This window comes from Grus americana, chromosome 23 (assembly GCF_028858705.1).
Source record: "Grus americana isolate bGruAme1 chromosome 23, bGruAme1.mat, whole genome shotgun sequence".
Lineage (NCBI taxonomy): Eukaryota > Metazoa > Chordata > Aves > Gruiformes > Gruidae > Grus > Grus americana.
Genome location: NC_072874.1, coordinates 7888628 through 7916429, shown reverse-complemented (window position 1 = coordinate 7916429; position 27802 = coordinate 7888628). Strand labels below are relative to the sequence as shown.

General features: G+C 41.9%; 1 protein-coding gene and 1 non-coding gene across 2 annotated transcripts; both read right to left on the bottom strand.

The window, feature by feature from the left end:
* Window positions 1–236: 236 nt before the first annotated feature.
* PPP1R8 (protein phosphatase 1 regulatory subunit 8) lies at window positions 237–27784 on the bottom strand. The gene is made up of 7 exons (XM_054802704.1): window positions 27635–27784; window positions 13915–13975; window positions 6277–6430; window positions 5428–5648; window positions 4591–4735; window positions 3345–3409; window positions 237–2346 (listed from the first exon to the last, which is right to left on the bottom strand). The coding sequence occupies exons 1-7, from the start codon at window positions 27694–27696 to the stop codon at window positions 1993–1995; spliced, it is 1062 nt and encodes a 353-aa protein (XP_054658679.1). The 5' UTR covers window positions 27697–27784; the 3' UTR covers window positions 237–1992.
* LOC129196005 (small Cajal body-specific RNA 1) lies at window positions 9788–9953 on the bottom strand. Its single transcript, XR_008574015.1, has one exon. It is a non-coding gene; the product is annotated as a small Cajal body-specific RNA 1 (non-coding RNA).
* Window positions 27785–27802: the final 18 nt, after the last annotated feature.

Below are 27802 nucleotides of genomic sequence, written 5' to 3'. Positions count from 1 at the left end.
ACCCCAAAGCAATAAAACAAACAAAAAAATCAAACCCAAAACAAAAAACAACAGAAAAAAAGAAGAAAACCTGTTCAACTTTTACTTGCCCTAACTAGTCTGACCCTAAAGAGTTGCCTTCATAAAGCAGACTGGCTGGAAAAAGAAAATTTCACATACCAGAAAGAAGCAAAACTAAAAATAAAGGGAGAAAGATTTTAAGAGGCAGCATGGAGTGTCTGGAAGCAGAACATCTGAGGACTGAATCATATTCAAAAGCAACTAAACACAGAGCTGCACAACTATATCATGGAGAAGGTACTGTATTCATCCATATAATAGTTTGAGCTACATACGGTGGTGTGGGGAGGGGAACAAACCAGTCTCTAAAGCCATCGCTCTTGTGAATTGGGTAGCTACTAGCTTGTTTTTACCTCAATGACATGATAGAAGCAATCACTCTCCTGATGCAGAAGTCACACTGATTTTGGAGCACCTGTCCAGAACAGGTCTAGTGCACACAGCACACCACTCCAGCAACCATCAGATTTTCACACCACCACTTAGCCAGACAGCTATAGCACTGTACACAGTGAACAGCTGGGTATACTACTGTCATTCTAGTGCACATTTCCTGGAGAAATTCCCCAAACAAAGGAATGTGACTATATATAGCTGAACTGCATTATAGAATGCAAAAAAATCCAGAGTAAACCTAAGAAAAACAGAGCTCTCACCTTACCTTGTATAAAGACATAGTGTCTGAATACACATGAATCAGATTTTTGAAATCTAAAACCGAGGATTGGAAGGGCTAGAGCAACAATTCAAATCAAACTTCTAATTTTATTCAACAGGAAAAAGTGATGAAGTAGTTAAAAAATGTAGTATTATGAAACCAACTTGTGCACTGCTTTATTCAAGGCGAGGCAGGTTCTCTACTGAGACTTCATATTCTAACTTTAAGTAGCACTCAATTCTTACCCACTATTACTAGCAGCCAAAATAGTGTTTAGATTGTGGTTTTAATTGTTAAACATGCAAGTCCTCTGACACTGCTGATGGCTGCTCATTTTTATGTGTCTGGTTACATCTCACATATACTCTAAGCTCACAAGTTCCATTCGCAAATAAAAATGAAACTATTTAAGTTAAAAGGGCCACCAAGTTTAAAAGAAACTTTTCTCCTCTGTTTTAACTCCACCTTAAGTTACCACAGGGTAGAGAGTCAACACTACTTTGTTGTTTACTGTTTGTACAGTGTAGATAGTGCATATCCACCACTCAAGCTGAGATCCATCTGTGTGTGCACCCCTTTACCCATCCACACAGCACTCCATCATATGATACTGGACCATGGCTAAGGAGGCCCACCTATTTCTTTCCATCTCAACTCCACATTCTCATGAGCTAACGGGATGCTGTAGTGTTTTAGGTGGAAATTAAAACAAGTAGCCAAACTAAAAAAAAATTAAAAAAAAAAAATGCCCCATATTGGTGGGGTTTGAAAACGTAGAAAATAAAAGCTGACCTATATTTTAGAAGTTTTGGAACTCATACCAATGGGATTTCCGAAAGGCTTGGCCCCACAAACTTTTACTTCTGATACAGCTAACCTGCTATGAGCAAGTCCAGCAGGAACAACATTACTCATAGTAAGCATGACACCTAAATACAGGAATTTTCAGGGTCATGCCATAAATGATAATTAAATTGTATGACTCTGCCCCTTCAACTTATGGATCAAAATTCATAGTAAAGACCTCTGGGGATAGTAATGGCTAAGAAAAGGCTGCCAGATATTTTGGTTCAAAAGGACATGGGAGCTGTATTATTTTTTTTTTTAAACAGACATATAAAAACATTTGAAGACAGATCTTTAAAGGATATTTCACTTCTCCAATCTTGGTATTATTACATCTGGTTAGGACATTGAAATTTTAAAAAGACGATACTGCACATAAACAGTTTCTGGAGTTCATTAACTCCCACCCTCCCTCAACAAAACCCAACTCAGATCAGTAGGGAAGGAGTTGGCTTCTTGCCTGGCCATGCCTCCTTTGCATATTTCTTCTTCTTGGGTTCATTCACAGCTTCAGGATTAAAGACAGCAGGGTTTGGAGCTGGGTTCATGTTAACTGTTGAGGGCACGACAGGAGTCAAGTCCACATCTGGGGCAAGATTGGGGTAGGGCATTGGCAGACCACCAATGAGCGCTGTCCCATGGACGCCATGAGATTGGGAACCTGCCTCATTGTGAGTTGGAGGTAAACCACCGTATAATCCTCCACTGTAGGGAAAGTTTTGCATACGTCGTGATGCAGAATCATCTGTGGTCAACGAGCCTGGATTCTCCAACCGTTTTTTCTGTAGACAGAAGTATTTAAAGAATTATTCAGAATACATGAAACAAGCAAGCTATTTAAATTGGATGCCAATGCCATTTTCCCCAAAAAGGCACCTAGACCAGCCACATAAAGTGGTTACAGACTGTGTCCCAATCTTTGTCCCAGAAGATTTCTTCTGGGTTTCCTTGAAAACCACTTAATAATAAACTCTTAAAGGTGCACAATGCAGGAAGGGGTGACAGAAGTTGAAGCTCGAGTTTAACTTAGATCAGGTCTGAGCATCTCTTTTTACACGCTTGCCAGTCTTGAGCTTGTCCTGAATGCAAGACCAAGTAGGTCTTTAGTCAATAACACAGGCCCTCCTTCCCCCACAGTAAGAAACAACAACTTCCAGATCACTTGCACGATTTTATCTAGCTCCTGATCATCTGAATATTCTCCTGCAGTCTGGGGTTTATGTAGTTATCTTTTTCCACGTACATTATTCAGTGTATACCAGCAACAAGTTAAACTGTTATTACACTGTTGCTTAGCTACCCTGAAGTTTTGCAAATCCTCCCTACTCCTAGCATATTCAAATTAAATATAGCACTGGCAACACAGTCATCTTGGAGCAAAGTCTAAACCATGATAGTTCTAGTAGACAACCACAGAAAATCTTCAGCACTTACAGTATTTAAACAAACAACTTCTCATTTTTACTTTTTCTTTTCTACACTTCCCACAATTTTAACTGATGCCTAGAACTACCATACTGAATTTCTGGAAAGTGTTTCTTTTTGGGAGGAAAAGAATTTGCCATTGATCCCATGTGTTAATAAAGAAAAAGAGCTAAAGCTGGATTTGAAGGGAAATGGTCAAGCCTGCTAAAAAAAAGACAATTGTGAAACACGAACATGACTTTTGCTTAACAATAAAACACTTTCCACCACAGAACATGATGTTTCTAAGCTGTAATTCATACAGCGAGTTTGTCAATGTAATGTATTAATTAGAAAGTTGGGAATGACTCTGTACCTTAACAGGGACTACTGCCGTCTGTACCATGTTCCTGAAACGCCCAACAGAAGGGTCCACATCCTCTGTAAAAGCAAGAACAGTGAAGACTTCAGTAAGAATACAGGAAAAGAGAGAACATCTGTCAGGTAAAGGAACCTATATGAAGAATTGGTACATGGACCTTCTTTTCTCAAAGCTACCGCTCTAGTAGCTCTGAGTGAGCACCAGCATGCCCAAATAATGAGAGGAGCTAAGGGGACACCTAGTGGCTTCATCTCAAAGTGGGCTCACCAGATATTCTGCTACAAAAGGCTTCCACTCAAATGGGGAAGGGGAACAGATGGATGGGCAGTTTGCATTGATCAGACAGACTGGAGTTCTGGGCTGAGAGATGCTGCTGCTGACAGGCACTGCATGTGCTCAAAGGCACAACAGCGAGCCCCACAAGTCCTTGGGGGACCTTGATGGAGAAGTCAGAAGAATTCAATGCAGAATCTCTGAAAGTCTGTACAAATTACCTTTTCTGTAATGCGAATGTCTGCAGTTTACATTAGGATGTTCTGAGCACTAAATTGCATAACCTTATAAATCAAAATGGTTATTCCAGGTTGTATATGCTACCAAATGAAACTAGTTCCAGACTATATTTTAAAATGCATGCTCATTAATAAGCTACTCTTTATTAATAGGAATATTATCCATATAAAATATCATTAATAGCAATGCCATTAATATAAAACAGCTAAGGGAGAAAAATGACTAATTAGGAATTGGATACATCTTTAGAAGCATCATTTTGAATGAGCATGACTTGTTTCAGATATGCAGACAAGTAGCAAAAAAACTCTGAGCTTGAGACAGATACCCATTAGGAAACAGGTAAGGAAAGCATTAAGGGACAGAGAAAAAACAAACAAGTTCAGTTCCCGTTTAGATTCTAAAGGCAGCAAAAAATTAAACCATCTTCCTCCTTTTGGACCCACGAGATTTTTCCAACATCTGATAGAATTTTGAACAACGAAGTCGAGTGCGTTATCCCTGTCCTGCACAAATCATGCAGACATTTTACAGGTAGAAGAGAAGAAACGGAGAGAGGTCAAAGACTTAAGTGAGACACACAGCAGCTTCTCTGAAATAGCAGATCCCAAATATTGACTGGCAAATTTCTGTTCTCCTTATCCATATGCAGTCATGAGGAATCCCTGTGAGAATGCTGGATTGAGGGCCTTAAGGGCATCAACTAAAGATTAAGCAAACTACTTACCTGGATTGATGATTTCATCATCATCACTGAATGTCACTCTAGAGTTCTTCCGTTTTCTCTTTGGTCTCTGAATATCCAAGTTCCCTTCCTCAATGGTTAGTGTGGAAATTCTTTTGTTGTGGGCTGTATTAAACTCTGTCAGGTTCTAGTGAAAATATGGAGACAAAATAGTTTAAGCAGCTAGTGTATGAAGTCTGACTGACTCATGTGATCGTGCATATGAAGAGACCACAGCACACTGCTTAGCTTCAACTTTAGGCCCCTAGGAAGAAAGAGTGCTCCACTGCTGCAACAGGTTGCCCAAAGAGGTGTTGGAGTCTTTGCCTGCAGAGATATTCAGACCTTGACAGAGCACAATCCTGGGCAACCTGCCCTAGCTGACCCTGCTTGCGCAGGGGGCTGGACTAGATGTTCCTGAGAGGTCCCTTCCAACCTCCACAACCCTGTGAGTGCAACATACACTGCTTTCTCCCTCTTCACCAGCTAACTGTAGAAAGCAGGGCTGCATTCACTGTTATCTGGCAATGAGGAACAGCGTGGGAAATCACCCCTGACCTGACCTGGGGTAATGTTAGTTGGAGAGCACGTACTCCCTAGTAAGACTTTCTGAGAAGACCATTGGAATAGCAGGATTATTAGGTCACTGATTCTGGTATGCAGCATGATCACAGGCTTATCATGGCAGAATGAGATGATTTGTGCATATTAGCCAGCAGAAGGCACCTCAGACTAACTTCAAGGCCAAGAAATTAAGAACCTGAAACTAAGCAAACAAGTGGGGAATGCTACGTGTTTAGCTTGAAATGCCATCTAGGTACAACGTGCCATTGTACTCACGTCAAGTTCTGTCTCCTCCTCTGGCAGGCCCAGCAAGCCCTTGAGCTCTTCATCTTCACCGCCCATTTTCTCATCTCCTTTAACTGCTGATGGCAGTGTCTGGGGCTTCTCTCGCAGAGTATATGCCCGTGTAGAAGCGCCAAATGAAACCGTGGAGTCGATGGGTATCTGTTGGGGTTTGTGAGGTTCCAAACGGATATGACCCAAGAATGTGCCATGTGCTGAGAACATCAAAATGCAAAATAGTCTGTTAGTCATCAGCTTAGGCTCACAGTATTCAAGTTCAAGTCTTGAGAAGTTCAGAAACTGTACCTGGTTCTCTGAGAGAGAAGTCACTGAGGTACTGCTGAAAACATTAGCTATGTGCATTTTACCTAAGATCCTATGAACTAAGATAACACACATCAGAAGTCCTCAAAAAGTCATGGCAATAAATGACAAACACCATTTACTTTCTGGATTCTTGTAAATCACAATGTACCATGTCTGGAATCATTCCCTCAGTGGAAAAAACAGTATGTCAGGTTTTAGATCTTGGGAAACCACCCTCAGAAGAGAAAGCTTCATTAAAATTGTGAAAGGAAGGCCTCTTCCTTAGCCTGTTAGGAGTCTAGAAATGTTGTTTTAAATACCAGGTGAAGCAGATGTAAGCTGACTGGAGCAAACACTCCTTTGGTCCTAACCCTTGCAAATCTTTCACTAGGATGCTAATTCAGATTATAGTCATCTATCCACACAATGCAAACAACAACAACAAAAAAAAAAAAGACGGAAAAAGTGTCTCAGATTCAGAAATGCTTACGCACTGAAATATCATAGTTCTATCTGATTCAATGTCACACTACTTACTGCTGTTTAGATCTATGAGGAAAACCCTCTTGAGATGTTTGTGATAGACCAAGGCAGCATGGACCCGAGAGCAAGACTGGTGGTCAATGGTAAAATCGCACAGATCAGGATTTCTCCCAAAGAGATAGTATTTCTTCTCATCAATGATGAGTTTCTGAGGTAGAATATCAAACAGAGAAGCATATTAGACTCCTATAATCTTTTGGATCTTCCTGAAAAAATTCAAGAACATGAATAAACAGAGTAAATTCAAAACAAACATCAACAGCTAATATTTTAGTTTTGTCTGACACTGTTAAATACAGAAACTCAAATCTTCACTTTGTAACATCAAAACAACTGAATACGGAAGAGTCCCAGTTATTCCCTTCTTTAACAGCCAATACACGACAGCCTGAGAAGGACAGTAACTCTTCAAAGCGTGAGACTGTCTCATGTAAGATTCTCTCTCACATCTGCTCCCAGTGATTTTTACATATTCCTTGATGCAGATGACCTTGGGCCTTTTTTAAGCCAAGAATCTATCCTAAATGATCTCCAGTCTGACACAGAACATCGAAATTATATTTCTGTAAAGAAATGGACATATAGGACCTTTATTATAAAGATGTAAAACTATACTGACTATGTACTGTGATATGAATCCATACTAGTCTATTCAAGTAAACCATTAATTTTAGGCATTTCTTCTTAATTCATCCTAGCTCTAATCTCTTCTTCAAACAAGATCTTACATACTGTAATATCAGTTTCATAAACCATCTCCGAAAAAGCAAAGGAACAAGCTGACACAGTCCTACAGCATACACCGCATATTTCTATTAACAGACAGCATTGTTGAAAGGACATCCTTATGCTGAATGCTGAAGTACCTAAGCAGTGCAGCCTTCCTTCTCACTGTATTCCAAGATCTTGATCTAACCTGTGTTTTCTTGCTTCCAGCTGCACAAGTCAAAGGCTGGCAATGCATTACAGATTTGTTAAGAGATGCTTCTCTTGCTTTTTGAAACATTTACCAAGCTCGCACCACGTTTCAACAGCATGATCAAGGGAATGCTGACTGTATATTTTCCATCAGAAAAAACCCCAGATCTTAGTTCAGGAAAGCATTGCTTTCATCAGATGGTCCGAGCTGAATTAACGTTTTGCCTGCTGGAGCACAAGGATTTCTCCCCTCCTTCCTTCCATTCCCAGCTATACAATCCTCTCCTCCATTGCACTGCCACATACCTGAGCAAAGTTTTCAGCTTGCAAAGCACTTTTTTTGCTGCATTTGTCTTCTACTGTTTTAGTGGACTGAATCAGTTTGCCTTGTCTGATGCGTATCGCAGTGAAGCAATGGATTACATGCACTAGGACTGTGCTGAGGTAGGACCTCCCTTTCCAGCAGCAGCATTCATGTCAATCAGTTGTTTCTCCTCAGTTTTGCCAGCAGTATAACCCACATGCTCAGCTAGAAGGAGCCAATGTATCAGACTAGTTACAGGTAGTTAGTCTGGGGTTTTTTTGAGTTATCAGAAAGACTGATACAGTGAGCACCTAGACAGTTACTTATTCTGTGGCACTACCAAGTCATACAGAAAATAAGGAGACAGCTTGGAATAAGACATAGTATTTATATCCCTCTGCCTTATCTGCAAGCATAAAAATTGCATGGACCTCCTTTTCTACTACAAATCACCTTGCAAAGGTACATCTATTTACCTGCCCACCAATTATAAATTTCAAGGCTTTTACCACTGCTGCATTCAGATGTCACTTCCCCAGTGATTTTTTTTTCAGATTCCCCCCCCCCCCCCCCGATGCATTCTACATTTATTAGGTTGGATTTCTCATTGTTCTGCTCAACGCTTGTCAGCCCCTACACTGCAAGTTCTCATAATCTGGTATTTGGTAATAAGTATTTAATTTATTTCTGTATGTTTATTCTCTCTTTTAGGTCACTAGAAGAATGAATTGAACAACTCAACTCTGTACTAGTTTATATCATGACAACTTTACAATTAATTGGTCCCTTAGGTAATAATCTGCTAATGTCTTATTCCCAAATAACTCAAGGTATACATTTTAAGCACGATTTCATGAGAATAAATGCTTTATGAAATCTACTGACTTACATATTTTGACCTGTTTTCTTAAAGATTTAGGTGATCAAGCTGTGTGCATATCTATCAGCTCCCAACATCCACTACTAAACCAAAAAATCTCCCAACCAACTGGCCAATTTCAACCAGCACTACAAGATATTAAATTTCAAGAAGTTCTGTGAAAACAGCTACATAGAATGACAACTTCACCTGTACCCTCAGTGATACATAAGCTGGCAGAAAATCCACACGAGTGCCAACACTGAGGCTTTAACTACAAAAACATTTTCTTTGTGAGTCCACCTCTCATTTGATTAGACAGGAATCAGGTTTAATTAGCAATTCATTTGCTAATTGCACCTCATTATCTGGTGACAAATGAGGTACAAATGCAAAATACAAGTGATTTTCCTCCAAATGGGACATTCTAAACATGCGTGTGTCTCCTCTGAATCTATTTGTGTCTGGTGGGGAACAACGTACCTCAAAGCCTCAGTATATAAAAAAAACCAAACCTGAGAAATCAATATACTGAAACAGTCTACTGGATTCTGCTCTCACCTGGCTTCTTTATTATCACTTTCTGTCTCTTTACAAATACTGGTTTTCACAAGACCCTCCCCGCGGAATCAATCAGAAAGTAAAAGCCACTGAAAAAGAGCTTAAATGAGCAGTTTCATCAGTCCTTTCTGGTCGAATGTTATTTCACCTTTTTTTTTTTTAATTCCATCTGTAAAGAGATCAGTCTCCTGCCTGTACATTCTTCATTCAGTGTGCTTTTGTTACGCTTCTCCCTGAAAGCCTTAATCAATACCTATCATTCCATTTGTCTCACTGGATATATTCCCTGATCACAGTTGCTTCACCTAGCTACTGATCTGTGAATACCATAGTGTTTGTTACAATACATCTTTTGAGAAATGCTGGTTAGGTTTTCTGAGGATTCAACTTCATAGCAATGGATTTATGACAATATTAGGTAGTACCTTACTCGTTCAGTTCAGCACCCACATTCACTACCTTTGTACTAATGAATTGTACGATTCCACTTTGTGAGAAAGATGAGCACTAACTTTTCCTTTTATTCTTGTGTATTTGAAAAAAAATCCTGTGTAAACACAACTCTGATACAAATAAGTGGATCTTCAGAAGCTGATTCATTACTCCATATTTCAGTGCTCAGCTCTGCAAGCAGTTACCAGATGATTTCAAGCACTGTAAAAACTGGTCCAACAACTGAAACCAAAAGAAGTGTCCCATGAGCTTGCATTTGCACCCATTACGCACAAAGCAGTACCTTTCTCACTTGACAGCATTTCAAGAGATTTTGCCAAGACACAAATGAATTAATAAATTTGAAATATTGTAACAAATCAGAGAAAATAATTTTATTGCCTTTACTACAAGATAATGTTTCCAAAGTTTTCTGTGCCTCTGAGTTATAACCCAGTGTTATCCTTTAAACACTGAGCTTAAACACTTCATGGCTTGTTTTAATGTTGCACTTTTCAGACCCAGCAATCACAAGGTGTACCTCAGACCTCTGCCCAAGACCTGGGATACGGATGGCTCGGTTAGTATCAAGTGCTCGGTAATCTACAAGATTTAAGAATGTTCTTCCTTGGTTACTGCTGTCTACCATAAGACACAAAACTGAAAAACTATTTGTCACATGTACCAAAAAGGGAAACACACGTATCATATTCAAATGCTGTTCATTTGTTGCACAGTTCCCATTCATACACACAGCAATTGTCTCATGTAACCACCACAGTCTAGAGGACTGAAGTCACCACCTGTACACAGCGTGCAAGGCCACAGAGCACCATACAAGCAGGCAGCTGTGCTACATGGAACAACCTGCTAGAACTGGCCCACCAAGCCAGCTCTTCTGATTCTTACTTCAGCAGACAGAAGTACGACAGCAAGCCAGACCTCTGGGCTACACACAGAGGTGCCTGCACCTGGTCACCGCTTGCCACAGCATTCAGCACACATCTTACATGCTGAATGGCAGGTGAGCTGTACCTCTGTTTCGGGTTTGTGTGGCAAGGTTTTGGTAGCAGGGGGGCTTACAGGGGTGGCTTCTCCAAGAAGCTGATAGAAGCTTCCCCTAGGTCCGACAGAGCCAATGCCAGCTGGCTCCAAGACAGACCTGCCACTGGCCAAGGCTGAGCCCATCAGCAATGGTGGTAGCGCTGCTGTGATAACATATTTAAGAAGAAGAAAAAAAAAAAAAAAAAAAAAAAAAGAGACAGCAGTTTTGCAGCCAGAGATGTGAGAAGAACAACTCTGCAGACACCAAGGTCAGTGCAGAAGGAGGGGGAGGAGGTGCTCCAGGTGCCGGAGCAGAGATTCCCCTGCAGCCCGTGGAGGATGGTGGGGAGCTGAGATTCCACCTGCAGCCCATGGAGGACCCCATGTTGGAGCAGGTGGAGACACCTCAAGGAGGCTGTGACCCCATGGGAAGCCCACGCTGGAGCAAGCTCCTGGCAGGACCTGTGGACCCGTGGAGAGAGGAGCCCACGCTGGAGCAGGTTTGCTGGCAGGACTTGTGACCCCGTGGGGGACCCACGCTGGAGCAGTTCATGAAGAACTGCAGCCCGTGGGAAGGACTCACGTTGGAGAACTTGGTGGAGGACTGTCTCCCATGGGAGGGACCCCACACTGGAAGCAGGGGCAGAGTGTGAGGAGTCCTCCCCCTGAGGAGGAAGGAGCGGCAGAGACAAGGTGTGATGAACTGACCACAACCCCCATTCCCCGTCCCCCTGTGATGCTGGGGGAGAGGAGGGAGAGAAATGGGGAGTGAAGTTGAGCCTGGGAAGAAGGGAGGGGTGGGAGGAGGTGTTTCAAGATTTGGTTTTATTTCTCATTATTCTACTCTGTTTTGCTTGATAATAAATGAGATGAATTTTTTCTAAGTTGAGTCTGGTTTGCCTGTGACAGTAATTGGTGAGTGATCTCTCCCTGTCCTTAATGTTGACCCATGAGCTTTTTGTCGTATTTTCTCTCCCCTGACCAGCTGAGGAGGGGGAGTGACAGAGCAGCTTTGGGGGGCACCTGGCCTCCAGCCAGGGTCAACCCACCACAACCTCACTGATTCAGTAACACTGATAGCCAACATCAGATACTCAGGAGGTAAAACAAACGCTACAGTCACTCTGTAAGCTCTCTGATTACATCCTCGGAGTACTTGGATAGCGGACTAGCACTGGCTGTTACTGCTCTGCACGACAGCAAAAAACCCCCTCTCTTAGGTTAAGAGAATGGATGGTAGGAAAAGGGAATCAGGATGTTTGTACCACTCGCTTTCCCAATGCAAACAGAGACCCCAGGCTTACAAAGCCAACGTGGGCCTCCTGTTGGTCCAGATGCTTTGGGCAGCACAGCCTCAGAGTCTGACACCACCAGGACGATACTCTTGACTGTCGATTTATCAACACATTGCAATGGTGCATCCTCAGCTTCCATCTGGCATTTTGCTGCTTTTTTTTCAGTCTTGACCAGGGCTCCCATGATAGACATTTGCCTAGCACTTGAGGATTAATTTAGCAGAGAACTCCATATAAAATCTTTCATCCTAAAGCTTGCTCTCTCCACACTCAAAAATCCAAAAGAAACATGACAAGAAAAACCTCATCTCATAGAATAAGTCTCCCATGTGGGAAGGCTGTGTTATGTCTGGCCACTTGCCACACACCAAAAAACCCAAAGTCACTGCCATTTGGCTTTGCTCATTGAATCCCGTTACATGGCCTGAAAGAAATACTGGAAAACCCAGGGCTAAGTACAATCCTTACCCCAGATGCTGCTGCTAGGGTGGCAGTGGGAAGGCTGAGTTGAGCTGAGCAGTTCTACTACAGTTCTCTGATCTCTGAAAACAATTCTGAACATGTAACAGTACCATGAGAAATAGAATACATGGTCCATGGTTTGAAGACAAGTGCAATGCAAAGGATTCAAAAGCTAGAAAGAGCCAGTGAAGGATAGCTCTGACGTAGTCCGAGTAGCTAGTACGAACCAGCCCAATCATGTCTTGTATGAACTAATGAGTGACTTTGAAGATGTAGTAAATGTGCGTTAGTATCTAATACCATTCACATTAAGGCTGAGCAAAGATCTCTTTTAGGTCAAGACTGGCTTTGCCAATTTTCTGTGTCTTTAAATCCAGAGCAAGAGCACTCTCTCAAAACAGTCAGTAAAACCAACTGTAATGTACTACAAAGAAAAGCCTCATTTTACTGGTTTCTGGTCTGGGAAAACACAAATTTATTTGAGAGATACCTATTTGTGACATGTCTATCTGCTTTCCTATGCAAAGCACATTCTGGTAACTTAACCAAATTTTAAACAGTAAATCTCTCCTTCTAGACACCAGAAGGAACACTTAATACTGTCTGATGTTCCTGTGGTAGCATATGTTACAAACCAGTCAAGGTTTTAAGCTACCTAAGTCTGTCTTGATCTAACACAGAGTTCTTCATTGTCCAAGTTTCTGTTCAGAAAAGTTGGCTCAACTTTGCAAACTTTTGCCGCACAGAAACATTTCCCCATATCAGTCAACTGCAAGTCAGGAGTCTCTCCATGGCTAAAATACATTCACTGGCTTGGGTCCTCTCTGTCAACCATAGTAAAGAGCCTTTTTTTAAAATTTATTTACTACTTTTGATTGGAAAATCTCCTTTTGAAAAATCTGAATGTTGATCAGTATAACAGTAATATAAGATGACCTCTAGTTATCAACAGTGACAAAGTAAATATAAGACAAAATATGAAATAGAGAATGAGGTGGTGTATATTAGACAAATTCCTATGCTGCAATAAAAATAACTCATTGTATCTGTACCAATTCTAACACTGTTCTCCAATGCAGAACATGGGATGAAAAAATCATACTGTATTTCATACAGTGTGACAGGGCAACAATCCTGTCAAACACAGGATACCTTGTTACCCTTACTGTAAAATGAACAAACTGACCAGACAAGTATCTCAAACTAGTAGTATAAAGTGAAGAGTTTTACTCTTACTTTTTTGGATTTGGGATTTCTCTCCCCATGTTTCTGCTCCTCAAGTTCCTAAGAAAAGGTGCCTCCTGGCTGCAGTCTGATACCTCCTATAGAAGTATCTTGTAAGAAACAAAATGTCAGCTTTGGTCCAAAATTAAGTTTGGAAGAAATAAGGCTCTGCAAAATAGCGGGTTTCCCTTACATTTTTTTTTTTCCCTCTCTCTCTTACTAGGGCAAGTTTAATGTTGAGCAATCAGTGTCATTGTTTGCTAGCTGAGCACTGCAGTTTTGTATCCCTTCAAGCAGTGCATCTGATCAGAAGATAGCTGCTGGAAGCCTTGCATAGTATGAGACAGCCTTAGAGTAGAGGCAAGGGAAAATTCACTTAATTCTCAAGTTTCAGAGTAAACCAAACTGATTTGAAAATAATGAATATGAGAAAGAAAGGAAATATAAGTAAGTGTGAAAAATGCTGGGAAATTTTGTACTGCTGGTGCCTATGTATACAATACACCAAATACATACAAAATCTATTTTCATACCTCAATGAGTTTGTCTCCTTTGACTACATCCAGATGTAAGCCAGGTGGAGGTTTCCCTGCCCTGGAAAATAAAGAAAGGAAAGCATAGTATCAAAATATTTAATAAAAAGTTTATTAGTGCTAGAGCTAATACTCTAATAGAGCTACAGACCAAACCTACACAGATGTAAGCAGATTTATTTTAGGGAAAATATGAAAATTCCATAGTTTTCTTCCCTGCAGATTCCTTCTGACAACACATAAAACATGATTTTTTACAATAACAGTTAAGCTAACAGGACACAAGGCATTTCAAGTGTTACTTCTCCAGGCAAAAAATAGCTAACATACAAAATGAACAGAGCAGCTCCTAAGAGAACATGGTATAAGGCTAACAACTAGAGAAGGGGACAGGCTGGGACTGTTTCTTAAGGGCCTGCTCGAAGGTTCTGTTTTCTCACGTTACCTTCAAAACAGTCAGTCTATACCCTGAGTTGCTGAGAGGAACAGAAACTTCTACCATCCTTCCCCTCTAGGGCTGGTCATGGCCAAAAACCCAAAAGAGGCTCCACACACACCTGTAATATTAGAAAAGTGTTGGCCAATAACCAGTGTTCCTCCACACTCATCCTATAATCAAACTTTCCTACCAACACAGGTAACACGGAAGAGATTAGATGTACGCTACAACAGTACAATCCTCCTCTGCCAAATTCTCAAACAGCAGCTCAGCTCCCCCAGCCCTACAGCTCCATTGCTGCTCACTTCTGTGAAACAGATTCACCAGCAGCATTATTTCCACTTGGGCAAAGGGAGCACAGCGGCACATGGGACTTGACAACGCACAGCCAAACAGCGCTAACACACAGGAGAACCCATGAGGATTAGCAGCATCGAAAAGATATTTGGTATTTACGCTGTTCAAAACCGGGACACCACACTGGTATCAATGCACTGCCCTTCACTACACAGGATCTTCGGCTGTTGACAGCAAATTCTGTTTCTCTGTTCAGATCTCTCAAAATCTGCATCTCTAGTACTCCTTCACTGATAATAACACTGCTGCTTGTCTCTATGGCTGGACCAACTTTCTAGGTGATAGCAGTGACCCACTTCTCAGCTACACCGCTGCCCTCCTGAAGAACAACCACAGAGGAAATCACATTTCCATTTACTGCTTTGGTCACTGCACAGAGCAAGCCAAGAGAGCAGTGACAATGGGTAGTGACATTCTCAGCATGGCTGGAGAAGAAAGAAAGGTCACTTGTAATTGAAGTTGTTTGAGGGGGTTAATTATAGATGTTCACCTTTCTGGGTTGTGCCTTACAATTTGAAGGTTTCTTCTGCACCCTCAGGTCAGCTGGTTACCATACACATGCTCTCCTAGAGTTCATACTTCATACAAGAACACAGTCCTCTATTATTTCTACTTCATTTCTCTCTCAAGTACTGCACAAGCATTTTCCATTCTTGCTCCAAATCCATTATACCAGCCAGCTAGACCTCTCTCTGACCCTTCTTGAATATGCCAGTTGGGACTTCCACGAGTTTTCTTACCAAGCCCTTTTCTAAGGCTGTGGATAGTACATCCTAACAAATAAGATGGATATGGTCGATGTTGATTCTTACTCTTTTGGATGATCAAACAGCAGCAGCAAAAGCAGAGGATGCTCCAGGGCAATCTGCTAAAAAGGTGACTGCTTCCTAGAAATGGGATTATGATGGTGTAGAGGAAAGACCAGCAAGTAAAAATGCTCCCAAAGAAGATACACAGTCTGTCTGATGAGCTGATGAAGGATTGACTCTTCCAGTCACTCCAGCACAGCTAGGTGACTGCCTCCTCTTAAGTACTGCTCTAGGATCAGACAGCCAGGCTACACCTAAGTATTGCTGTCTCTTCCTGTGCTCCCCTCAGATCTCAGCACTCATTTTTCATTGAAAGACAGGTTTTAGTCATGGATTCACGTCCACTTCTCAGTGTTTCTTCTCTCTGCCTCTGAGCACTAGCAAACTTGTCTTTCTCCATTCCACTGAAATTGCCAAGTTCTAGTTGCTCTGAGACACAACTTTTGATAATTTTCACAAAGCCTGCCTTACTTTGATCAAACAAAAGCTACTTCCCCCACCTTTGTTTTGTTTTCTTTTTTCTTCCAAATAAGTAAACCTTTCAACAAATTAATTCTACAAGCAAGTCTACTTACTTACTTACTTGGTCTGGCCTCTGCTTTTCTTTTCAGTGATCTCTTCCTGAATACTCAATGGTCAGCTTGTCCCAAAAAACATTTTAACAACATCCTCAACATACCTGTCAGGTCACGGGAAAGCTCCCAGGTGCTCTAGTACAACCACTTTCCTCTTCTGTAAACTGAACCCTGTCTGATGGCCATCTTTTGCCATATACAATCTCCCATTTTTCATTTCCCCCCCCTACTTTTAGTTTCATCCCGCTGTTATTTTTACTCTACTTTTACCTTCAACTCTATTTTGAACACAGAAAAAAAGCCCAGCAGTAGCACAAGATAGTTCCTTCAGCTATGAATTAAGGTGCTTGAAAAAATTTCTGTCTTCTCTGGCTTCTTTTGGACTGAGAATCCTTTGTAGACAGTATTTCCCCTATCTACCTACGCCTGCAAAACACTGAACACAGCAAGGTTGTAAATACTGATTATGATACCATGAAAACATACTCAAAAGAATAATTTCTGGTAGAAACCCTCTTTGGAACAGGTTAAATCAATGTCACAGCTTAGGGTGCTGAAGTTAGATTCTTGAAAAGCCTTTTAAAGAAAAACAGTAAAAAGATTTTCCAGTTTTATATTCAAAACTAATTAGTTGCAGAGTCACCAAAGATCAGAAGTAATGGCTGTATTTGGAGGCATCAACAACTCCTCACATGCTCTGCCCTATCAGACCCCTCACCTCATGGATCAAGGAAGTAAAACATTGAAAGGAAATCTCTTGCAAAAATCTACTAGAAGAAAGTTTGTTAGAAAGTTGGTGCTGTGCTGTTAGAGGAGAGCAGGTTTTTTCCCCTCTTATTTCCAATATTCAAAAAAAGTCCTCTCTCACTAACTAATGTGCTAAAATATCCACTACATTAATTTTCCTACACTGTTTTGAAGGATGGAGAATTACTTGAGGTCAACAGACTCTCCTCTCTGTAGAACACATATGGACACAGCCAGGCTTAGCACTGCTCCAAGACAAATGATCTCACATCAGAACTTGGCTCCAGCACAAATGTGTGTGTTTGAAAGAGAGAAATGAGAAGCTTCTGTGCCTTCCAGATTGCGTATCACAGTCCACACTGCCTGAACGTCTTCTGCTCTCTACAGGTCAGCATTCTGCAAGTGACCTTAAAATAAGACCTGTGAATGGACTAGTTGTTAATAAACACTAGTTCAGAAAGTTTAACTGAGACAAAGTATTTTAGCCTGCCTGCTGAATCGCCAAAGGCTTACTTGGGAGAGGAGAAGCCTTCCATCGAATTAATGAGGCTGATTGGCAAGGAGAACATGACCAGAGAAGAGGTGAGAAGACATCCCACACTAGAGCTTTTCTTCACCAAGAATGACTCCAAGGAACTCAAAGAAGCATCAGAAAGTTTATAAGAATTGATAAAAAGAACAAACTCAGATGGTATTTAGCCAAGCATTCTAAGAGATGCCAAATAACAGTTTTCTACACTTGACAATTTAGCAATCTATTGATTAAACTACTGTCACTGTCAGAGAAATGAAGGTATCAACTGATGATGCTAATTTTAAAGCGTATTTCAGGAGTGATGTGGAAACTACATACAGTAAAGTTCTGACTGGGAAACTGGTAGAACAAAATAGACTATTTCAGTTGGACAGGACCTACAATGACCATCTAGTCCAACTGCCTGACCACTTTAGGGCCGACCAAGTTAAAGCATGTTATTGAGGGCATTGTCCAAATGCCTGAAACACCAACAGGTCGACCACCTCTCTAGGAAGCCTGTTCCAGTGTCTGGCCACTATCCTGGTAAAGAAATGCTTCCTAATGTCCAGTCTAAACATCCCCTGGCACAGCTGTGAACCATTCCCACATGTCCTATAACTGGATCCCAGGGAGAAGAGATCAGCACCTCCCTCTCCCCATCCCCTCCCTCAGCAAGCAGCAGAGGGCAGAGCTGTAAAAACTATTACTGAGCAGAACTAGCAGACAGATAGAAATTGAATAATAGCCGGACCAGAATAGTCATCTAATCCGCACTTCAATACTCAACAGTACTTATCCTTTGAAAATGCGATGATCTGTGGGGTATGACTGTTCTTCCAATGACAACAAAACATTTTTCTTGGATTAAAGAAGATAAACCTTGTGTTGAATCACACATAATCTGTTCCTTTCGGCCTTTGTAAGAATCCCAAGACAACAATGACCATGCTGAAAGAACGTCTTGTTTGATGGAACGCAACCAAGCACTGAAATAGTTTCTGGTTTGCTTAAGATGAGTTGAATGTCCTGGGAAAGGAGTTAATGTGGTATCTGGATAAAACTGGTATTTATCAGCCAAATCAGTTGACTTCTTGCAAGAGAAAGCGAGCATATTCCACAGATGAGAAATGAGTAGGGAATAGAGATTGTTGTTCACTACCTGTACAATGGATGGGGGAGTTCCACAATGGACTGTTTTCATACTCAAAATATTCCTAATGGGATACTCTTCAAAACTTGCATACAAGATGTGTACTATTTACAGAGTGGTCCAAAATACTGTATTCATGTTCCTTTAGAACATTTCTCTTGTAAAATGAGAGCCCTATTTAATCAAGAGAGCAATGCTGCTTCTGTATGACTTCAAGAACTCTACTTATCTTTCACATTCCTGTGGAATTATATCAGGTAGATCAAACTGACAAATACAGACTAAGTAACCTTTTGCAAAATAAAAACTACCTTCAGTAACCAGTATCAGGTGCCTCACGCTGGAATACTCTCCCAATTTCCAACAGTTACCAACTCAAGGACTTCCTGAGCCATAGTTGCTATCCGTTTAAGTAGCTAGCTACGTAAATTGCTCTAAGAACCCATATAAACAATGCATTCACAGAATCTTACACAAACAATTTCATAGATCACCTACATATAGCTGAAGGACCCTCTCCACTATTTGGCCACAGATCTGCTTGCAAACTCTAGTTCTTCTCCTCAGAAGGACAGCAAACACTTGTCTCCTATAGACTTTTTGTCCACTATTCAAAGACACCAGATCTCACCCAACAGATCTCTCAGCTGTTCCTTTTCCAGACTAACCATCTGTAGTACAACTTCTGATATCTTTGATTGAGATAATGCTTAAAAATAATACTTGAAAGAATTCACATGGTTTTTGAGGAGGCAAGAACCATCACACAATCTACCAGAATTACTGGAGACAACCAAGAATATGTAAACATGGCTATCAGTACAGCAGACTGGCATTTTTTAAAAAGCTTTTGACAAAATTATCAAATAGTCTTATGAGACTTAAGGTGTCACAGGCAAAAGAAACCCTAATCCATGAGGGAATGTACATGATTAAGAATCAGGAAAGAGCAGGATTCTGCAAGGGCTCTGTGATGTTTTTATGCAGTCTGGAAAAAAGGAGCCAATGAACAAATGAGAAAAATCACTTATGACAACAGTTATGCAGGAAACAAATCAGACTACGATGCTGCAAATGAATCTCATGATACTGAGCTACTGCTTGAGAAAACATCCTACGGAAAATAAAAATAAAAATCAGCACTCCTGAGTGCTAGTATAAACTAGAGAAAGACCACCTCAACCACACAAACACAACCAGGAACTTTAAAAAAATGCAGGTTCAAGAGAGGCATTTACGATTTATTCTACTCTTAGAAACATTAAAATAATTGTCAAACTTCCAGTTGTAAGAAATACAGTTAAAAGAGCTTGTGGTTCAAACTTGATTACAGTCCCTTCCTGAACACAAAAAAAGTTGTGCTGTGTTCTAGGAGTATTTTATGGAAGATTTCTGATGAGAAATGTGGCTGCTTCAACTGAACAAAGCATTCCATTTGTATTAAAGCATTTGCCCAACTTCACCTTGGCACTATGTATGTTTTCTTGTTACAATGCAGTTCCACACAGAACTAGATTTTACTGGTTCACTCTGGTTCCCTTGGTTACTTACTCAGGAACGAAGTCTCCACGGAATACAGTGAAATTTGGAAACTGTATACAAAATTTAATTCCTGAGAGCAGAGCCATAAATATTCTATTAGAGTGAACTACAGGTTTTATGATATCTAAAAAATTAATTCAAATGTCACTGAATTAAATATGAAAATGAATGTTAAGCATGAATGTGAGCAACAATGCAATTATTATTTGATAAGATTATTTCTACATTTTCAGAGTGAATACAGGTATGCTGGAAGGCTGAGGTACTCAACGACTTCTTTGCCTCAGTCTTCACTGGCAAGTGCTTGAGCCACACTGCCCAGGTCGCAGAAGGCAGGGACTGGGAGAATGCAGAACCGCCCACTGTAGGAGAAGATCAGGTTCGAGAATATCTAAGGAACCTGAAGGTGCACAAGTCCATGGGACCTGATGAGTTGCATCTGCGGGTCTTGAGGGAACTGGCGGATGAAGTGGCTAAGCCACTCTCCATCATATTTGAGAAGTCCTGGCAGTCCGGCGAAGTTCCCACCGACTGGAAAAGGGGAAACATAACCCCCATTTTTAAGAAGGGGAAAAAAGGAAGACCCAGGGAACTACAGGCTGGTCAGTCTCACCTCCGTGCCTGGCAACATTATGGAGCAGACCCTCCTGGAGACTATGCTCAGGCACGTGGAAAATAAGGAGGTGATTGGTGACAGCCAACACGGCTTCACTAAGGGAAAATCGTGCCTGACAAATTTGGTGGCCTTCTATGATGGGGTTACAGCATCGGTGGATAAGGGAAGGGCAACTGACATCATCTACCTGGACTTGTGCGGGACAGTGTCAAATGCCTTGCACAACATCCTTGTGTCTAAATTGGAGAGACATGGATTCAATGGGTGGACCACTCGATGGATAAGGAATTGGCTGGATGGTTGCACTCAAAGGGTTGTGGTCAATGGCTCAATGTCCAAGTGGAGAATGGTGATGAGAGGCATCCCTCAAGGGTCGGTACTGGGACCGGCACTGTTCAACATCTTTGTCGGCAACATGGACAGTGGGATCGAGTGCACCCTCAGCAAGTTTGCCGATGACACCAAGCTGTGCGGTGTGGTCGACACGCTGGAGGGAAGGGATGCCGTCCAGAGGGACCTTGACAGGCTGGAGAGGTGGGCCCATGTGAACCACATGAAGTTCAACAAGGCCAAGTGCAAGGTCCTGCACGTGGGTTGGCGCAATCCCAAGCACGACTATAGGCTGGGCGAGGAATGGGTTGAAAGCAGCCCCGAGAACAAGGACTTGGGGGTATTGATTGATGAGAAGCTCAACACGAGCCGGCAGTGTGCGCTTGCAGCCCAGAAAGCCAACCGTGTCCTGGGCTGCATCAAAAGAGGTGTGACCAGCAGGTCGAGGGAGGTGATCCTGCCCCTCTACTCCGCTCTTGTGAGACCCCACCTAGAGTACTGCATCCAGCTCTGGAGGCCCCAGTACAGGAGAGACATGGAGCTGTTGGAGCGAGTCCAGAGGAGGCCACGAAGCTGATTGGAGGGATGGAGCACCTCTGCTATGAGGACAAGCTGAGAGAGTTGGGATTGTTCAGCCTGGACAAAAGGCGGCTCCGGGGAGATCTAATTGCGGCCTTCCAGTATCTGAAGGGGGCCTACAGGAAAGATGGTGAGGGACTGTTTATGAGGGAGTGTAGTGACAGGACAAGGGGTAATGGGTTCAAGCTGAAGGAGGGTTGATTTAGATTAGATGTTAGAAAGAAATTCTTTACTGTTAGAGTGGTGAGGTACTGGCACAGGTTGCCTGGAGAGGTTGTGGAGGCCCCATCCCTGGAAGGCCAGGTTGGGTGAGGCTTTGGGCAACGTGGTCTAGTGGAGGGTGTCCCTGCCTGCAGCAGGGGGGTTGGAACTAGATGATCTTTAAGGTCCCTTCCAACCCAAACCATTCTAGGATTCTAAGTGTAGTTTACCTGTAGAAATGAGAAGCAGAAAAGACAGGACCTCCAGAATCAGCCAGTCCAGCCATTGCTGTAACCTTTATGCCTACTAGGAAGCTGTTCTGAAGCCTTGTTATTCTGATAGTTTCACTTCCATCCTAAATTTTTTGTTCTTTCTCTTCAGCTATAAAAAAAATCCCCAATACTATGCCTCTTTAAAAATACTTTAGCCATTGAAAACTAGTGTTGTTTTTATTTCACTAAACAACAAAAGCTCTGTTCTGTCTCAAAGTAAGATCTCTGTTTCCCCATCAATGAATTTTCCCACTGCATCTGTTTCAGTTTGAATTGAACTTTATGAAGTACAGGTAACACAGACCACACATTTTCATCAGTGCCTTCTACAACAGCACTCTGCCTTACAAATAGATACATATTGTTACATAACAGGTAAAGTATTAGTCTTTCTATTTATTTTTGAACAGTTGTATGATACTAGCGATTGACGGTCATCCTGTGATTAGCTTATGTACTTGTGTTCTTGTCCTTTTATTTCTGAATATAAACTTGTGTCCTTTTACTTCTGAATAGTGAGTTTCTGGCTTTAAGAAGTTCTTGTTCTTAGTCCCTATCTCCCATCTTAACACTTCTGCATTTTATCTTCTTTCTACTATTCTGGTATTCAAATTATACCAAAAGGATTGCGTAATACTCTGGCCTCTATGCTGACCATGCTTGTGTCACTAATGAGCACTGTGGTCACTTTTGTCAAGGTAACTCAGAAAAAAAATCCAACACTAAAAGGGTCAGCCCACAGACTCTATTCAACTGCTATTGCCTCCTCAAAGTCAATTCCTTATGCACTCACAGTTCTTGTATGAATCCCTCTACTGCTTCCCAAAAGGATCGTTTGCTCTGTGTTCTGAAAGAAACAGTCTTGAAGAAAGCTGGTTCATCTGACAAAGTCAGCCTTTGGTGGACACAGTACAGCTGCTTCCCTGCCTTGAATAATTAGCTCCTTCACAATAGAGTCTAGGAGCTGGACATGGTGAAGCTCAGGTTCTCCCATAGCAGCTACATGTATGAATTTGTTGGCTTTACAGAAGGCACCAACTGCTTAGAATGATTAGTAATGAAGTATTTAAGAGGGATGCCACTGAACAAAACCAAGTTCCAGTGTAGGTTTTTAAAAGATTAAAACACCTACAAGCAAAAACTCTTGCTTCTGTATTAGAAACAGAAAAATGTGTTTCTTCAGTTTCCTCACCTTGTGCTCCACAGGCCAGTCCACTGCTCTGTGCATTTATGTCAGGGTAATTCTGTGAGGAATCTGTATAGATTATTTCTGCCATTGATGGCAAACCCTCTACTGCAGAACTAGAGAATAATGGAAAAAAATCAGGGGCAGACAATCAAGAGGATGAAGAAAAGCCCAAGCTGAGCTTACCCTGGAAGGAGCATACTGAGTAACAAAAATAAAACATTTCAGAAAAAGAGGACAAAGCTATTAATGTTGTGGGATGTGATGCTAGCTAGGAGTACTGAATAACAGAACTGAAGTTTTACATATTAGCTGACAGTATCTCTTTGACAAGGCTGAGATTCAATGTTGACATGCCAACTGGATTACACCACCTATATCCAGTTGAAACTCAGCAGCCTCACTGAAGTAAGCCCTAGCTAGCCTAAAGAGAAATTTTGAGTTGTAGCTATTAAGGACATAGACAGGACAACTTTAATTCTATTGTGTCAGTTTAAAATTAGGTCAATTATTTAGGTTTCTAAATGTGGACTCAGAAGCCTAAATTTAGCCACTTCCTAAAAATCCCGGCCTATGTGACTACTGTACACACCTTCACGCCTAACTTCAAGGACAAGGTGGATTTTCCAGAACTCCAGTGCTCACCCTCTCCAGAAATTTGTGTAAAATCATTGCCAGGAATGGCCTGTTCTTGGCTCAAACAAACTGAAGATTATGTTTTAAAGGCAACAATCATTTCTATTTCAAATGTATGTACATTCCAGAACAAGCTTGACATCCCAACTAATGGTGCGTCAAGACAGAGAGTAAAGAAAGATTCACAATCCCAAATGCAGGTTAAACCAGGACAAAGGGACAGACAGGCAGTATCAATGAAACATCTGATGGACACCTCAGAACTACACCCCACTCCACCTGTACCTCACAGAAATTACTTTTACTCACTAAAACCACCTCAGAAGGTATGCAAAAGTCTTAATAAAACTAGGATATGTAATTGTTATCTAAAGACATTTTCTGATCTCATGGTGTGGCTAAATTTTAATCCATAGAAAGTATTGGTAACATCTTTATTCCAATTTTAAATGCATAGCCCATGTCTTTGCTAACACATATGAAGGAATTACAGTAGATGCAGAAACAAGTACTGGCATAAGCAAGTACTATTAAGGCAGCATTCATTATTTTTCATCTGTCTTGAGTTGGTTTAACTGTCAGAAATATAAGAAAAGAAAGAATAAATATTTTATGGACTATGAAGAAATAACCTATAACAGCACAAAAACTAAATCAATGCCAGAACTAAATCTAATGAAAACCTTGAACTTCAGTAGACAAGTCTTTTCTGGAAACTGGATACTAAAACACTATAACAGATACAATAATGGAGTCAAACCTCAAAAGCATGGGCAACAATTTAAATACAAGAAAAAAAAAAAGCTATTTCTGTTGATTATGTTTAAGATATATTTCTCATATGGTTGGTGTTTGCAGTCCCCAAGGCAGCTTTACTTAAGAGGCAGAAAAATAAATATATAGGTAAAGACTGTGATTTTGTTTTTAATATAGGTTGATGAGATTGAAGATAATTCACTACAGAAGAAGCTGCTGCTGACCATGAAGACTCTGCAACTCCATGTTTTTTGGTCATCCAATTCCCTCCTTACAAAGACTTAAACTGCTACCTATACAGAAGACTTTCAATGCTTCCGTAAGACATCAAGGATCCCCCAGGACATGTTTACACTGAGACTTTCTGGTAGTCAGAGCTTCAAACAACAATACTATCGGTCCAAGCCTGCTACTGCCATCCACTTTCTCTCCGGAGAATCCTACCTGTGAGAGACCCATCACTGACTGAATATCATAACTGTGTGCTCTTTGGTTTGCTCTGAATGAAAGAAATACTTTAATACTGTGAGCTAAAATCTGTAATTCAGTAGATGCCAGTGGAAGTCATATAAAACTTTAACATGAAATATATCCTTTTTTTTTTTTGCAGACTAGAAAATAAACCAGAAGTAAATAAATGCACCTGGTAGGAGAGCTCCTCCCTCCTATGGGATGAGGCAGTGGAATATCACCAGCCATAACCACCTAATACTTCCCATTTTCGGTTGCCTATTCAGCAGAATATAAACACTGTAACTGGAAGCTATCCATATTGGCTTCCTGCTACAGGGGTTTTGTGTTTGCTTTTAAACTTATGAAACAACAGCTTACCTGTTTCAAAAGAAGGAAAAATATTAAGTTTTTCCACACAAAAATGAATCTTTCACTAATATTAATTGCCACATCTACACATGACAATTTCACTAAGATCAAACTGTATCAGGTATGCCTTTCACTATACTGGTCTAAACATACAGCTTGCCCAAACTCAGTCTCTAAAATATTACAATGTGCATGTGTACAACAGAGGAGCAAGGGGAAATAAAGAGCTTCCTTAGAATGCATAAGGAGAGAGTCCATATACGACCTTTGTCTTACCCGTGAAGGATTTTAGAACATTATAGCAAAAGCACATTCAGGTTGCAAAAAGCAAATTACCAAAAATCTTAGAAATTTCAGAATGAATCAGGCCCTGGCACCCGACCGTGATGCCCTTACTCTCGGGTGTGAAAGCCTGGCTTGGATCACCTCCCTGACACCCCTTCCACCTCATTTCTCTATCATTCAGCACAACGGATCGTGCTTTAAAACCAAATCAGGTCAGCACCAGCAGAGTGAAGAAAGCTGTCTGTCTGGAAGACCCTGCTCTGTTTATAGCGGAAGACAGAAAGTATGTAGCTACCGAGGCCCTCACAGTTACAGTTGTTACAGTTGTCCCCATCCCCCTGCCCCCCCCCCCCCCCCCAGGTATTTATTCAGGAATTCTTCCACAGTGGCACACAAGTTACTGAAACTAAGCATTTCACAAAGTTATGCTTCTCCAGCTGTTCAATCTATAGCTTTCAAAGGCAGAAGTAATTTAAATTTACCACTGAATGTAATGCAAGTTGTGAACACTTCTTTTATAAAAACACTAAGAAAATTAAAGATATGATATTTCAAATTTCAAGTTGAACATCCAGAAAGCACTAACACTGAATAATTTTTGGGTTTATCTACTCTATCATTTCATCATTTTATGGAGCACCATCTTGTCTCATACAGATGTTTGTTATTGTCTGTACAGCACAAATAAAATACTAAAATACATGAGCAATGCTTTTCCATGAGACAGTTAATGGTTTTACTAACTAAAGCAGACATTTATAAAACAGGTAAAAAATAAAAAGCAGATTCATTAAGCATCCAGTCACTGAGCACTATCATCAAGGCGCTGAAAGGTAGGGGACCTGTAGTAAAAGCCAGATGACTGTGCAATTAAAGGCTGCAATCATGCATGCACATACATAGCTAGCTCATAAAAATGCTTGACTTTTCAGACGTAACGTTGTATCACTTTCTACACGATTTAAAATATAACTGCACACATCCCCTGAATAATCAGTGCTCTGGGACCCAAAGAAGAGGTACAGCAAAGATCTATTTAGTAATGTATCAAAAAATTCAAAGCAAATGAAACAGGGCCCCAGGTAACCTAATCTAAGGCCCAGATTTTTACAGAAGGTTGGTAAAAATGATTTTCAGAGATCCTGTCTGACACAGACTTTTCTAAGACTCTAAAACCAGCCAAATTCATGGTCCTGATAATGCTTCTCCAACACATCACTTTGCCCTCACGTCTTAAATCAATATAATAAAAAAAAAAAAATCCAGGTTTAGTTTCAAGCTGATAGAATCCTCATACTGAATGCATAACTTGAGCAGAAAATTTAATTTGTCCTACATCACATATTCTGTTTAAGCCCTTGGGAAGGGACACAGCATCTCTGGGAAGCCAGAGCAGGGGGCTGGAACTAGCTGGTCTTTAAGGTCCCTTCCAACCCAACCCATTCTGTGATTCCATGATTCTATAAGCGTTGTAGGCTCCAGCCAGCGCTGCCCGGTGGCCTTAAGCCGAGGCAGCCCGCGGGCAGTGGCTGCCGACGGGCGCACCCACCGGGCTGCACCCCCGGACCCGCACCCCCTGACAGTCCCAGCGCCGCTGCAGCGCCCGGCCACCACCTCTGCGGGGGGGTGGGGGGAAGAGCAGGCCCGAGCGGACGGCCTCAGCTCCACGGCCCTTCCCGCCCCATGCTCCCCACGCACGCACGCCCGGCCTGCCCCGGCCCCCGCCGGGCCCTGCCCCGCCGCCCGGCCCGGCCCCGCGGCCCGGCGCCACTCCCCCGGCTCGGCCCAGCCCGGCCGGGCGGACACCCGCGCTCCGCCGCATCCCGCAGGAGGCCCGCGGCACACCCAGGGACGAGCGGCCCGGGGGAGCGGCGCTGGCCCCAGCCCGCCCGCCCGCTCACCAGCTGGGGCACTCGAAGAGCGACAGGCCGCCGCCGCCGGCCGAGTTCGCGTTCGCCGCCATCTTGCATCTGCCCCATTCAGGCGGGCCGAGGGCAGGATGGGAAGCTGGAGGACCGGCGCGGGAGGCGATCCCAGCGTGCCCCGCGCGACGCCGGCGGGGCGGGGCC

Bases quoted from the DNA above. Each gene is read 5' to 3' on its own strand.
- PPP1R8 (XM_054802704.1), bottom strand. From the start codon at position 27,696: ATGGCGGCGAACGCGAACTCGGCCGGCGGCGGCGGCCTGTCGCTCTTC. The intron at 13,976-27,634 runs GTGAGCGGGCGG...TTTATTTTCCAG, and splicing joins CTCTTCGAGTGCCCCAGCTG to GGCAGGGAAACCTCCACCTG. The intron at 2,347-3,344 runs GTACAGAGTCAT...TTCTGTCTACAG, and splicing joins CGGCAGTAGTCCCTGTTAAG to AAAAAACGGTTGGAGAATCC.